The 16,354-nt window shown below is 34.2% G+C and overlaps 1 protein-coding gene across 4 annotated transcripts in view; it reads left to right on the plus strand.

The window, feature by feature from the left end:
- The window catches only part of LOC117996577 (leucine-rich repeat-containing protein 15), a 121,180-nt gene extending 107,013 nt beyond the window's left edge, over positions 1–14,167 (plus strand). For all 4 annotated transcript variants that reach the window (XM_034984664.2, XM_034984666.2, XM_034984663.2 and 1 more), the window contains 7 exons: positions 79–188; positions 1,947–2,059; positions 3,377–3,513; positions 4,423–4,575; positions 5,008–5,188; positions 8,730–8,869; positions 10,232–14,167. In XM_034984664.2, coding sequence (XP_034840555.1) covers positions 79–188; positions 1,947–2,059; positions 3,377–3,513; positions 4,423–4,575; positions 5,008–5,188; positions 8,730–8,869; positions 10,232–10,497 — 1,100 coding nt within the window. In that variant the 3' untranslated portion in view covers positions 10,498–14,167. The remainder of the gene's footprint in view (positions 1–78; positions 189–1,946; positions 2,060–3,376; positions 3,514–4,422; positions 4,576–5,007; positions 5,189–8,729; positions 8,870–10,231) is intronic.
- Positions 14,168–16,354: the final 2,187 nt, after the last annotated feature.

The raw sequence follows: 16,354 nt of genomic DNA on the forward strand, positions 1-16,354 counted from the left end.
ATCCCTTAGCAAATTTTAAATACGCTAAATAAATCTGTTGAAAATACTTACTTGTTGTAATCAATTTTACCATTTTAGGTAACAAGCTGACTCAACTAGACGTATCTCAAAACAACCTGGCGACGATCCCGACTTCGTCCTTCACGCATCTTAATCACCTGCTTATCCTGAACATGAATCACAATAAGGTACGATACCTCGAAGTAAACAAGAACAATAAACTGAGAGTTACGGTCGCAGCATCGCCGTTTTAGCTACAGAATATCTCTGAACTCCACCGGGACGCTTTATTATTTTTATAGACAAGTCGTAAAAAAAAAAATTAAAAAACACGATTATCCTGTTATATATATACTGCCAAAAAACGAGCTAAAAATTTTAATTTTCATTTGACATCTTGACAATCAAGTGGAGTTTGAACTTGCGACCTTACGGGGTTCAGTACGCTCTTTGCCTGTTGAGGTATTGAGGTTTCAAAGTAAAAATAACATTTCGAAAAGTCTTAGACGGTAGTTGATACAAAAATGGATTTACTTTATCTACTCATTCTCTTTTTCTGAATTATTTGTACATACCTAAAATATCTATATGGGTCAATAACGTGAAAGTGACCTCCAGAATTCGTAATGAAACGATGTGTGAGGTTATCGATTTTGTTTCATTTGTACCACGCTCAATTTGAGTGAAAGTAAAAATTATACCTACATAGTTTAAAGAACGTGCTTTTATATTTCTGTAAAATAAAAATGCGACCCTCCTTACACCTTTACTTCAATTTTAAAGCACATAAAATTACTCGTTACTCCGAGCTAACTACTAAAAGCTTGGGAATTCTCGATCGCAAGTTTTCACATAGAACATTTCTCTTACGGCGGTTTATTTTCCTGGCAGTCTTTGAAGATTAACGTGGAAAAGCTTCAGGTGTCAAGGGGCGTCGGTAACGGAAAAAACTTTTCCCAACTAAAAGTCGCAAAGCAATAAAAATTTAGAGCACACAAAAAGTTTGAACCGTACTTTTTAAAGATTTGTTTTTATTTTCTTTACATGAAGTTAGTTTTATTTTTTGTGAACTTTTGCTTCTGCTTAGCTTTTACTTTTGAAATGTGTTTGTATATTAATGGGCTGGTTTCCAAACTTATCACGACGTAGATTAAGTTCCTCCATTGCAATCCTCAATTTGAAACATTTCAACGGTCAGACAGAGGACTGAAATTCGATAAGCTGTGTGCTTTGAACTCATTGGACTTCTGTTGTACTCTAGTTCTAAGCTTAGTAGGAAGGAAAAAGCATATTATATTAGTCTAGTAGTCATACTTAAATACATTACCGATCCTGTAGCCATCTTCATAACCAGACTTGAGCAGAACACATTTTGCTAGTAAACTGTACTTCCCTTTTGATAATAAAAAAACGATTTTTCGGTCTGAGGAAGGTCGGTTGGTAAGAAATTTCTCCGTTGTGCTCCTAATTTTGAGTTTCTTCAGTTAATTTTCAACTTATTGAAGATTGTTTTATGTCGTTAAATACATGCCTAAAGTTTTACAAAAAAAATCAGTCGGCTATCACAAAAAATTATCAGCTAAGTAGATAGGTACAATGAGATCACTACCAATTGGCTGACAATCTTTGTAAGCTAAAATGCATAGTTTAACACAATGAAGAATGACATACAATCAGCCATCAACAACAGTTGCGGTATACGCAATGTTATTACTATCACAACTTTAGCGCTAGACCTACACATAAATAACAAAGCTTAACACAAATCGTTTGTTAAGGGTTGACATTGCAAAGCCACAGAGCTTCCATTAATCGCCTTGTAAACAAAAACAAATAAGAATTTCCCTCTTTTAATAAAAGAGTTCTTATCCCCAACATTATTTGGGAAAATATTTGCTAATCAGCTTAAAAGAATTAAGCTTCTAAAAGCGGTATTTTCTTTATAGGTAACGGCGATACACAACAGAGCTTTTCTTGGTCTGGACACTTTGGAGATTCTAACTTTGTACGAAAATAGAATATCGGTCGTAGACGGCGAAGCTTTTAAGGGCTTGGAAAAGTAAGTGATATAATATTTTTAATTGAGTTTGCGACTGAGCGGAAATGTTCCCGGAGTTTATTGATTAAGGCGATTGAGAATATTTTCAGTTGAGTTAGGGTGAAATATTTTTCTCGACTTCACAAATTTGTGTTTAATGGTCGCGTTCGTTCATAGAATTTTCCTGATTTTCTAATACGGGAATGGTTTAATTATGGGTAGTGTTTTTATTGATTTCTCCAAAATATGATTGTGTGGATACTCTCTCGGTAGGAAAGGCATTCCGAACCAGTGGAAGATGCATCCGACTATTCGTAAGTACTTGTAAAAGTTTATAGGAATAAAAAGATTTTTATTTTTATTTTATTTTTATTTTTTACTTAGGGAAACATTCTTATGCCATTGATTTTCTTTGGATTCGTAGTGTAAACAGCTCTGTAAATAGACGTAGGTAGGATTTACATAATTGTTATTCAGAGGCCGCAGTATCCTAAGTGAAAATGGCGATAATAATTGCCAATCTTCATTAAACTTCGGCACCAGAAGAAAACAAAGTACACTTACCAAAAGCTCATCTTGAATTCTTAATTATATTATCTTTCCTTTTTTACAACTTTGCGATATGCTTAATGAACTGAAAGCCCATAGAAAATTTTAAGGAGGTCCTGATTAAATCGTTAAAGTAATTTATAGGTTGATGATGAATTTATAGATTTTATGTTACCTATACATGGTTAACATAATACATTATGAATGTCGGACAGCTGTAAAATAAAAAATAGAAAGATTTTTTACTCAAATAAACTTGTACAAGTTGTGGATGGTTCAGCGAATTCAATTTAGAGCAATTGTTCCATTGCTGTGGTCTCATAAGTGTGAAGTCCAAGATTTAATTTTCGGTTCTGGAAAATTTTAAAATTTCTGAATTAGCTCCGGTTTGGTGGGTGGGAGTTTACAGCCGTGACTTGTTGCCACTTTATTGGCAAAGCCAGGTTGCTTATCAGAATTTCTTATCGAACAAACAAAATCGCTCGAGTTTTTATTTCCTAAATTTTCTATATTTCCTTTGTTTCCGGCAGTGACAAAACAGGACTACTGTTTTGTCACTGCCGGAAAGGTAGAAATAAATTGTAATTCAGGGTAACTCGGAGTGTACCTACATTTATTACGGAACCTCCCATTCAAGGGTTGCCTTAATTTACTGACTCTGATAAACTGATGTAATTATTATTAGTCTTTAATGTCAACTGCTCCCAATAACTCCTCAAAAACAAAATACCTATGTATTTGATTTGATAATATATTGCAGGAAAAATTATACCATCCAATATTTTTCAGAAAACTTAAGCGCTTGAACCTCGGCGGGAACGAGTTAACAGCAGTGCCACAAAAAGCTCTTGCTTTGCTCGAGAATTTGAAGAAGCTTGAGATGCAGGAAAACCGCATTTCTACTATTACAGAGGGGGATTTTGCTGGTATGCCCTAATTTCTTATTCATTACCTACCACTTCTTTTTATTTTGCTCAAAATGTTATCTTTGTTAGTTAACAATGACGATTGAGAATTATTACGAGTAGATAAAGTTACCACAATTGTGAAACAGTTTCTAAAAGACAGATATTGATCTAAAAAATCTAGAGCTAAATTGTGGCTTTTGTACTGGGACCAATCCTAATGGCTCAGTTAATTTGATCAAATCATACAGATACGACTAGTTTGCATTATAGAAATTGAATTAAAGAAGTTAGATAAAGCTAGCTTTACGTTTTATTGTCAAATTTTCAATAAATAGAAATGCTTGTAATATTTTATTTTACTAGCTTATTCCCGCGACTTCATCCGCGTGGACTACAAAAATTTTAAAACCCTATTTTACCCCCTTAAGGGTTGAATTTTCAAAAATCCTTTCTTAGCGGATGTCTACGTCGTAATAGCGATCTGCATGCCAAATTTCAGTTGGATCCATCCAGTAGTTCAGGCTCTGCGTTGATAGATCAGTCAGTCAGTCACCCTTTTCTTTTAATCTACCAGTTCTATCAATTAAGGTACCTATAAATCTACCAACGACTGGTAACGGTCCGCCATATTTTAAAGCATTATCATAGACCTATAAGAAGGCTGTGTTATTTTACCAAAAAGTGCGACATCGCGTCAGGTGATGATTTATGCCAGGCCCGCCACGTGTTGGCATAAATTATCCTTTAAACGTAGTCTGTGTCGCTACGTGCATGCCTATTGCACACAAAAGCGCACGGATTTGTCTTCCTTTTTTAAAATACTTGAGCTTTGCCGGCCTGGAATTTTATAATATTTTTGACACCTATAAATATCAGGAACCAAACATATCTTTTAGCTAAAAATAATATATTGTTTAATGCTCTTAGGTTTAAGGAACTTGGATTCCTTAGGACTGGCGCACAATCAGTTACGAGAGGTACCAGCTAATGTGTTCTCACACTTGGTATTCCTCAACTCTCTAGAACTCGAAGGCAACCAAATTCAACGGATTGATGAGAAGGCCTTTGCTGGATTAGAAGGTAAACACATTGCCACAAAAATAAATTAATAATGCATTCATAAATATAGGAAATTCCATATTCTGTTGTGATTTGGGGCAAAATGGGGCTAAAATGTGATGCATTACTAAAAATATTAATTAGTAACAGTATTGAAGAGGGAGATGAAAAATATCTCAAAATAAAATATTAAAGTTAGTATAAAAAACACAATTTGTTACAAAATAGTACCTATATAGTATGAATTCCAAGTCTAAAACACAGTAAAATACTTGCTTGCAGCCTAAGCATAATCAGTGTGACAACATTTTCTTTGCATCGACAATGCGTCGCAAAAGCCAGAAGAAAGCTTTGTCGCACTAATTGTACTTGGTCTGTTGGTATGACATATTGTCATTTGCCAGGAGATTTTGTTTATGGAGGCCGTGGTTCAGATGTCTTTGTTATTTTCAGAAAACCTACAATATCTTCGACTTGGGGACAATCGTCTTCACGAAATTCCTTCAGAGGCATTGCGTCCATTGCATCGCTTGCGTCATTTGGATCTTCGTTCTAATAACATCACCTACATAAGCGAAGATGCTTTCACGGGCTACGGAGATTCAATCACATTTCTAAACATGCAAAAGAACATGTAAGTACCTCGTGTTTTTTCTTCAGGCTATGTTTAAATCTACCTTTTTTTCTCATTCTGCGGGTGGTTTTCCATTGATCGACGAGGCGCTTACATCGGCACCGGCGCTAGCAAATGGAAGCAAAACTATGAAATTACCTTATAAGTTTTCCTACTTACTGGCAATACCGACGACGGCTTGGCATTTCATAACTTCACTTTCTGTATCTATTGCTTTGCCTCACTGTACCAACGCACGTTGCGACTTTATTGATGTCAATTGTATAAGTCCTGCAAATTCCTAATGCGCGTGGCTGCCATTTTAGTGACGTCTACACTAGACTGAAGTTTCGAGCTGATGGTACCATGTTTTTATTTCGGCTGACGTCAAAATGACGTCATTTCGATGTTTCCAGCGCAATAGCAATTTGCGGACGGTATCGCATTATTGGCGGATAAGAAGCGTCAAATCTGACAAAACAAACTAAAAAAACATGTTTAGCAACATTCTTCCGTATTAAATTAAAATTTATTTTGTATTTTCTTCCGTAGCACTGAGTTTTTAGGCCATACCTACTATTGACAAAAATATAGCATACCTACTAGGCTACTATCATCATACTATGATATAAAATTGGATGCAGAAAGCAAAGTTCTTATATTTTTACGAAAGCTTTACATCAGAAATTGTAGGTACCCTAGTTGTTTATATTGATTTTTTATCACCGCCGCTTACATGGCAATAACTATAAAACCTTCTAAGTAAGTTTTAGGAAGTCGTAAAAGATGCTTAAACTCGTTACTAAGAAAATTTATCTATACGTAATATATTTATTTTATTACCTTAGAAAAGTTTAGGGAATTGTTATAATGAAGTGCTTATTCAAAGTTCTCAAAATAGCATAAATGCTTAGGTATATTTCTTTACGACTTTACTTTGAAGTCAGAGTACTGAAGTAGTTGAAGTTTAGTAATTTATTGGAGCGATAAGAATTGCTCCTTGTCTCTCAGTGCAAAGAACTTTCTTTAGAACGCATTTGCGTCATACTTTTTGCACTAGTGCCACTAGCGCTTGGAAAATTACTGCTTACGTCGTCGTTAGGTATGAAGCATAGGTAAGTCTTTAGGCACTAACTAGTCACTTGTTCTATTCCTCTGGTTAGATCTTTCAGGAATAATGATTACAGTGAAAGAATAGAGCTCAAATCATTTATTTCAGTAGGTCCACTTTTATAGGTTACTTGGAAGAGATCACTTCTTAGTGCTGCAGCAATATGGCCACATATTGTATATATTTTTTCGTAACTTACTAGTTTCTTGATGTACAGTCTACGAGTAAATATCATCATCATCGCGTGCTCTCTTCGAAACGAGTATTGGCAGTCATCAAACGAAAACCTTCTCTATTTAAAACCAACTGTTTTAACTTTGGGCAACTAAGCCTCGACCTTCTCCTTATATTGTGAGTAAATATAAAAAATGAAAATCCTGACTTACTGTCTGACTCATCAACGCCCAGCCCAAAACCTCAGATCTAGGAAGCTGATATTTTGCACAGAGGTTCTCTTTAAAATATAGACAAGAAATAAAGCCGGATTCTTAGAAGTTCCCATGAAACGTTACCGCGAGCTAAATACTATTGATACTAAATTAAGTGGGTATATTTTTATTTTTATTAGAGATAGCATAAATATACGCTGCTTCAATCTGCCTCAATTTGTCAGGCACGACACGTTATGAGAAAAATTATTCGCCGAGCCATAATAGTATACACATAATGCAAGTACAGCGGTTTATTGTCGCGCTCAAAGGAGCAATCTGAGTCATGTTTCACATTCATTTGAGCAGCCTGAGTTCCAACTTCTAAGGCTGCGTAAACAAATGCATATGGAGTTAAGATATTGTGGATAAACTACAACTTTAATCAATTTGTACCAATATTTCTTTTAGAATCAGAAACTTTTAAGCAGAGGAATACTAGATGGTGCCCATGATTTTAATCGTGAACTTATTTTTTTTTACTTTCCGGAAAAAGCAGTCTATGTCCGTTTCCGCGTTAGAAGCTATCTCTATACCTCCTCATAACTGCAGCAAGTTACCCGTCGGTCTTGAAAATATAAACATACAATCGCATTTTATAATATTTACGTGGGGATTATATATTTTTTGATTATTATTTCTTTAATTTCATAGGCCTGGTATTGGAGTTGATTGTAAATTCTATTGCGGAATTTGTAACAGTGTACGCCTTTGATTAATTTGGGTAGAATTTAGCAGAGTTTCGAGGCTTCCGGCCTGTATTGGAACTGGGAACGTGTAACTTGATTAATTGGGACGAATGATTTGCAAAACCATTGAATACTTCATGCTGAAAGGTGTTGTGGTTTGCCGTTAGATTACTGACCTTCTTTTTTTTGTTGGTTACTTTTTATTTTTAATTTTCTAATAAAAGCAAATGGATGTGTGTAGTTCCCAGGCCTTTGATTACTTATAGTTATTTTTAATGCGTTTCATCAGATTAATCGATGCTCTAAAACACACTTTGGCTTAAATACTTTTTCTAAAAAAAAAAAACTTTTTATTGTTACACGATTTCCCAAAAAAAGGAGTTTAATATTTTCAGGGTTCATGTATGTATGTAGGTATGTGTGGATGCATGTATGTGTGAGAGTTTCTTTGTTCCATCATAATTTGCCTGGATAATCGTCAGAATCCTTACATCATTCCGAGTGACACTGACAATTATTTTTTTGTTGAATAAATTCAATATAGTAGAGCAGTTGTGTTTTTTTAATTTTTAACTGATTGGTTTAGGGAAATTAAGCATTATGCTTCAGAACAATTATTTCTAGAAAGCTGAGTTTTATAGAAAACCTTGAACGTTGCTCTACAGAAAATATCAAAAGTCGATCGATCGGGACGAAACGTCGCTGGTTCACTCTGGTTGTCGCTAATCCATGCTAATATTATAAATGCGAAAGTGTGTCTGGCTGTCTGTCTGCTTGCTTTTCACGGCCCAAAAGTTTAACCGATTTTGATGAAATTTGGTACAGAGTTAGCTTACATCCCGGGGAAGGACATAGGCTACTTTTTATCCCGGAAAATCAAAGAGTTCCCACTGTATTTTTAAAAACCCTATATCCACGCGGACGAAGTCGCGGGCATCCTCTAGTCCTCTAGTATAATATAATACAAAGTCAAAAGTCACCGAAAACAGTTCTTGTGAATATCAGGATCCTACACGAAGGAGTAGAAGAAAATTAATATTACTGGTTTGAGGGGGAAGGAAAGCATCGTGAGGAAACCTGCATGCCTGAGAGCTCTCCATAATGTTTTCAAAGGTGTGTGAAATCCTCCAATCCGCGCTTGGCCAGCGTGGCTGACTATTGTCTAAATTCTTTTCATTCTATGTATCCACTTGTGCTGGGCTGGCGATGGGTTGATCATCATTATGATGATTATATTAGTAGGATGTAGCGATCAGTTTCAAGCATTTACGAAGACCGGTCAATTTCAGGAATAGAGGGCATTACTTTAACATATCTTTGTACATTTGTTATAGGATTCATCAACTGCCTACGATGGGTTTCGACAACCTCAACTCTTTGGAGACGCTCAACCTTCAGAACAATAAGCTGCAACACATCCCCGAGGAGATCATGGAACCGATACTTGATACGCTTCGAGTGGTTGATATAATGGGTATGTGTAATTTAAATTTTGAGGGACGTGTGGATAGGTAGGTAACCGGTCTTAGAAGTCCGAATTACCTAAACGTTTTGTTTCATCCGTACATCTGAGCGGAGAGCACGTTTACCCGTCGATCCCGGTTATTAACACTAAATCGCCTGATACTAGTATGATCCTTTAATCTAAGGCGTCGGCTTGCACAAGAACAAATAGGTCCACTTGCACTGATTTAGTTAAATGTTTTATGCTGTTACTTTTTAGTAACCGCATTTCCTTGAACATGTATTTTTAGAAAAGAGTGATTCAGGTTCTATTGATTGCAAATGGAAAATACCAACTAACTTTATTCTGTAACATCGCTTGCGATCCTCGTCTTTTTACAACGAAAGTAAAGGAATATTTTGTTTTTGTAAAGGTTAACAATTTTGCTGCAAGTAGTAAATTGAAACATTTGAAACAGAGACATTTCTACCTTTTTACAAAAAGAACACCAAGTTTATTTAGAATTCTAGCAGCTTCTGCTCGAAACGGCGGATGCAATACATATAAAGTGGAAATTATATTGTTCCAAAACTGACTCTACTATTTTAGGATAAAACTAGTCAGATATTCAGTCTGAATAGGGCTCCTATTTTAAAATGAGATTCGTATATTTCAGTTACAATTGACAGTTCTTTTGAAACAGTTACTAAACAACTTTTACAACTAGTAAAATTTAAAACTCAAAAAATTGCCAGTCAGTAGGGACAAAAGTGAAAACGTAAAAGATTGTTTTGATTTTCAAATTAATTAAAAATAGTATCCAAAACCTATAACTACTTATATTTTTATAGGTAGTTGTACCCGGTGTAACCCTCTAGCGTCAGTCAGATGTTTTAAACTTATATACTTTTATACTTATCGTCAACTTTTACAAAATATAGGATTTTTTATTTTATTTTCGCGTTTTTTCGTGCTCGTATCAGTAATCATCAGTACCTACTGACACCTGTCTTCATTTTTGCCAGCGTTCTGGTTACAACCTGTAAAATATTAAATGAAATGAAATTATTTTTATTTTGCCAAATGTGAGTACCTTACAATAAATTGATGGTTACCATTCATGGATGGTCTCTTTCACATTTTGCCATTTATGTATGGCGTGCAAAATATGTGGTTAACTATATTATCAAACGTACATAAATCATACGCGCAACATATCATACCTACACATAGCTACAGATATACTATTAACATTAGCATGTCTGTGACGCGACCTTGAAGAATTATAAGTTTTTACCTACCCCAAAATCGCCCAACGCGCCTAAAGAAGTTTTTACTTCTTAAAGTATTATATTATGTGTTGATAAAGTAATAAGTAACTTTTGTGTCTAGATAACCCGTTGATTTGCGACTGTGATCTGGCATGGTACGAATTCTGGCTGGCCGGGCTCCGCGACCGCGACGACGAAATGATGCAAAAGAAACGGACCATTTGCACCATGGTAAGCGAGCACCGGGAATACAGTGTGGCGAAAATGCCACTTGAGAAAATGAATTGCTTAAGGAAACCGGGGTACGGGAGACCCAGCAGCGCAACAAATACATGTCCAATTTTAGCAACAAATGTTGCCATCGCAGTCATCGCTAGGTTATTTTAGAATAATTTATTAACCCTTTTTGTTACCCTGTTAAGTTAAATGAAGGGTCTCCCTCGAGCTAGCTGTGGCCGGATGGCTCGGTGCCGGATCCTTCGGAAAATTTAAATTCTGTTCAAAACAAAGTGATGAATTTGTGCAATAAAAATACGATACATATCAATTTTTGGCTGATGACAAAATTAGTAGTATTTTGGAATGTCGACTTGTGGTAAGTAAGGATTTTATAAAGGCGTGAATTAGTGTGATACACTATGTATTTTTAAAATTAGAAGACCTTTACAGTAGGTATGCCTTACTTTAGAGTAATACCAGCCAAGTTGTAAGTGAAGCCTTTGACTATTAGTTCGACAAAAATTTAGAAGTTTTGAATAAACTATCTTAACTTCAAAGAAATTTAACGTCTTTAACGTTTTTGACACCACTAATGAGCTAAAAATTTTAATTGCAATAAAATAAATTGATTTTTAGAGTCTTGGAATGGAAACTTTAATATTTTTTATCATTTACCCAGCCTTTTCTATGTTAACTCTCGTATTATGATGTATTACTAAGCTTTTGCGCATTTACCATGTTGACTATTCAATATTTATCTATACTTGTAAGTATACGGGGCTCCTATGTTTATCAAATATTTAAATTAAATTTTAAAATTTCACTTTTTGTATTTTCCAAATGTTTCCTTGAAATAATTCTACCTCTCGTTTATTATAGTTATATTGTGTTAGCTTATTTAGATTATAAAATAAATGTTATTTATTAGAGCCCCTAAATGTTCGATGTAGAATAGTTATAAATAGTTAAGTGTTAGCTATATTGTCGATATAAATTTTATGCAGTTGGTGCGTTCTTTAGCATAATAAAATTAATTTAATACATTAATTTTATTGTATGAGCTCGACTATTTTAGTGTTATGAATGTCATAAAACTGCGTTGCTTGAAAAATGGACAACTTTGAATGCACGGTCGAGCTATATATTTAGTTTAATATATTTTATTATTTAATATTTTTTGATAATTATAAGTACAATAATTTTTATGTTGTCTCAATAGGAGACTTTGTATTATGTTCCTTGGTTAATTGTGTTAAGCTTTACTGATTATTATGTTATACTTTGTGTAGGTAGATTTTACTAATAAACATGTAACTAGTGAAGTAATAAATGTGACTTTAAACCACATTCGCTAAAATGTTTTGTTGCAATTCTTTTTACTACATTTTATTTCATTGTTTTTGGCCAGCCATTTATTGAGTTCTAAAAGCGCTACCCTGGAATTTTTCCTTACAAACTTAAAGAAATTACTCCATTATTAGTAAAATTGTTGATAGTGCAACGCTTAATTAATTATTTAAAGAATAAATATGAGTGTTGAAATATAATATTTATGTATACCATAAGTAATTTAATATTAATAATATCAGATTCATAACATAGTATTATTATTTTGGATAAAAATAATTAGTAAATACTCCAACGTTTGTATGGGAAAATTATGAGGTATTAAAATATTTTCAAAATATTTTCATATTAATGTATGATGTGCATGTATGATATTAACAGGTATTAAGTTATTGAACTTGTGAAATCATGAACTTATTTAAGTGATAAAAATGTAACCAAAAACATATCCCTTAGTCTGAATTACATAAGTAAATATAAGTGTAATCATTATGTATACAAATGTTGCGAATGAAATTGAAGCTTTCAATGTGATAAAATCCTTTGATAACTTTTGGTACGAACATATTTTGGGCCGTACCAGAATTTATGAAAATATTATGTACCTACCTACTTCCCTTCTCAGACCTTTCTAATGTTTTAAAACATAACGTAATGTACCATTTTTGATGAAAATGTTTAACGCGTGTAGGACGCGAGATTGAATACCTATTTTGTATTCTTTTTACACGCGTTTATACATTTTATAAAAAATATAAATAAGTATCTTATTCTTAAAATATATTGGTGTTTATTAAAATATATCTGATGTTATTTATTCACTTAAATGTAATTTCACTTAGATATAAGTAATAGGTGTTGCACAAAATTAAAAATAAAATACATTTATCTAAAACCAAATATGCACCTATTGATGTATTACCATTTTATAGTATTTATATTATTATCACGATTGTATAATGGTCAGAGTCAAAAAACCTGATTAATTAAGGGTACACTATGCCGTCTTTATCAATGGTATAGTTTTTAAAGATAATATTTGTAAGACATAAAAAATCTATACCTACTATAAATGTCGTTTGTGTAGCTTTGTCTTTGGCACTTTAAGCTGATGAGAGTCAAAACGCAAAAAGATACAAAAATGGATATAATATTTATATTGATCAATAAAAAGTTACAGTTGTGTGTGTTATTCGTTTAATAACTATGGTAAAAATTTATGTGCAATTTCTTTGAAACGAAAACTCAATATGGCATTACGCTTAGTTGGAAGGGAAAGGGGAATATTGGTCATAATTAATGTGGCTAATGTTTTTTTTTTAAATTAAATATAAATTTTTAAACATTAAATAAATAAATAATTTTACTTAAGATTTCATTACTATGTACGTAAAAATCAGTAGCAAGCAAATTATTAATGTTATTATTAAAGTCAGTAGGTACTAACTGTACTTTCATTATTTTTATTAATCGATATCGATCGCAAACGATATCAGGTCCTGGAATAAATCTACTGCAGGCAAATTCATTGCGTTTTGACTTTTGAAAATCTGCTACAATTTTAGAAGTTTTATTATCTAAGCTATATTGATATTTATTATAATATATCTGACGCAAGTTTAGTATACAAGTAAAGGATAATTAATATTATGCAGATTTTGAAGGAACCAACATCAAACATATCGGGAGAAGTGGGGCAAGTAACATGTAATCAAATGAGATATTATCATTTACCCTACTAAAAAGCATATCAATTTAATAATAAGGCATTAATCATTACAATATTATAACTGTTGTATAATTATTATTATTATTGTTCACGTATCAAATGTTAATCTTTGTCATGTGTCCCTTGAGCTTGAGAGATTCGCGGTGTTTAAAATAAATGTAATCATGTACCTTTAATTAAAAATTCATGGTTAGCATCCAATTCAATGTGTGTTACGAGAATGACTATACTTTCGGCAGCAATAATTTTGAATGACTGATGATTAATATTTTAATGATAATTACCTATTAGAGCAAATGCAGACTACCGATTTTTGTCTGAGACCATTTTTGTTCGACAACGGCTGACAGTATAAATGGCATCTGATTTTACGCCTGATCACATAATATTCAAATGTCGTCTCCGTTCCGTCGAATAATTTTATTTATCGTTTTCTCTGTCGAATTCGTACGAGTCAGCGAGAGTTAGTAATACTTTCACCTATTTTTGTACGACCGTTTTTAAGTAGACGTATGCGTTAAAATAACAAAGGTCCTGTGCTCTAATTTTGCTGACTTTTGTCGAACTGACTATTCCTGTTCGTCTGAGATAGGCTTTAGTAAGTTATTTCTTTATTATTGTTGTGATTGAAAATATCAAAAAATTAACGTGTTCATAATGTTTATAGTCACATTTATTATTGTGTAACGTATTTCTACTATTGAAATTTCGCTGTAAAGATGTATCAAATTTTGATTTTAATAAAAATTTAAATATGATTAATACTGTGTTTTATTAAATGCATAATTATGTAAAAGCCATCTCAAACTGTCGCGGACGATAGGTATTTTTCTTGTCGAAAGGGATCTGCAAACAGTGCTCAGTACCCGTAGTATAAGATTTTACGTCTCACCAAACGTTGCTAGAATTCGAGAGTAGAAACACTTCCGCGTTATAGTAAACTGGATCTTAAAGCTCAAGTTTGTCTACACATCTACAGCCAGCGCTCTAAGCGGAAACGTTGCGAAATTAAAATCAGTGGCATTGCATTTTTGACTTCAATTCAAGGCTCTTTAGATCATTATAAATAATAATATCTATCCCAGCTGTACTCACGTGTCTAGTCGACGTTAGCCCGACTAGTTTCGAACCCATACGGGGTCCTTTTTCAAGGGAGTCAGTTCGCGCACGCGCCGCGGCTGTGACTGCGGGCCGTAGAGCCCGCTGCGAGGGTGGCCGGGGGGGGGGGGGGGGGGAGACAGCTGCCGAACGTCTCCCGACAGTTCTTGCTGATCTTCATCGCTGGAACCGTCACCGTAATCCAGGCAAGCGAAGCTAATGGGGTCCTGTCCCACGACTGATGTCCTTGCCTTAGCGTCAAAAAGCGGTTTCCACGCCGAGGGTAGCATCCATCCATTGTCACGATTGTCATTGTGCGGCGCGTGCGCGCACTGACTCCCTTGAAAAAGGACCCCGGTTGGGTTCGAAACTAGTCGGGCTAACGTCGACTAGACACGTGAGTACAGCCGGGACAGATATTATTTATAATGGAAATCACTCACGGTAGTTTAAACGCTCTTTAGATCCATTTTACTTTGATGTTTTGTTTCGATTCTCGAATTCTAGCAACGTTTGGTGAAAAGTAAAATCTTATACTACGGGTACTGAGTAATTTTCTTGACTTGAACTAGAAAGCGGTTTCGTTAATTTCAGTATCACGTTTTTATCTATATCATTGTTTAGATCAAAGTAAAAACTGACTGACTGACGTATTATATCAACATATTATATACATACTTAGTACTCACTCTTGTTACTCAATTCTCGATACTTCCCATGTATGTAGATTTTCAATCTAGCATAGAGCCCCAGTAAAAAAGGATTTTCATAGGGTCAACTGATTTGATAAGAATTATCGTTCCAGCAGACATTTTTTCACGGATACTTTTTTACAGTTTTAGGAATAAAATTGTGTTAAATTCGTTCGTTAATAGCTTTAACAGGTACTGACCTACTTATTCTTTTGAAGTATATATATATGTACTTTCATTTTAACAATACTCTTCGTGTCTGAACAAACGTATTTCAAGAGTTTCCAGGAGCTTGGCTGTGAAATAATAGGACGGCGCACTCTCGGTCTCGAGTTTAAAGATCAGGTAAAAATATTTCAAGACTATTCAAGCTCTGGAAGTTTTAGATAAATGTATCGAGTTTGAGAATTCGTTCCAAATTGTACGTATCAAAGGTTTCAAATGAAAAATTTCTATTTATTTTAAATTCTTTTTGTGTAGATTCCGGGTTCATCCACAGGGATAAACGAAACTGTAGAAAACCTTATGGGGAATCAGAGTACCTATTAAATGGTAAACACTATTTTACCTGCAGCAAAGCCTTCTGTTTCATGAAAATTATGAAATTATTTATTTAAAACCACTTTAATTAATTTCATGTTAGTAGAATATTAAAACCAGGCGTGTATTGATACGACCGTGAGGCTTCCGTTATGCAAACATATCGGCAGTAAACTCGCGATTTACGACATGGTTTCCAAATTTATGACCATCGTTATTTCCTTCCATAGGTATCCGTCATGATTGATTGACTTCGAGCCTAAAAGGCTATTTTATAGGTACGGATATCTATCACATACCTTGAGTAGTTTATTTATTTGTTTTAGGTACCAGGTGGTCCCACAATGACTATATTTTAGTTATGTGCGATAGGTTGTGACCATAGATTAATTATTGGTCTCGCTTTGTGACATATAAAATTTATTATGCTGCATTGAATTACTCTTTAGAAAATCCTATTCTGTTCTAAACTTATTCGCTAGCAGGATATGAGCGGAGAAGGCGGGTAGGGAGGCACAAGGGGTGCAACGGATCGACGTAATTTTTACATGGATATAGTTAATGACCTGGAGAAAGATAGTGACCTGGAGAGACCTTGGTCCCGTAATCCAGCCATCAG

This window comes from Maniola hyperantus, chromosome 3, assembly GCF_902806685.2.
Source record: "Maniola hyperantus chromosome 3, iAphHyp1.2, whole genome shotgun sequence".
Taxonomy (NCBI): Eukaryota; Metazoa; Arthropoda; class Insecta; order Lepidoptera; family Nymphalidae; genus Maniola; species Maniola hyperantus.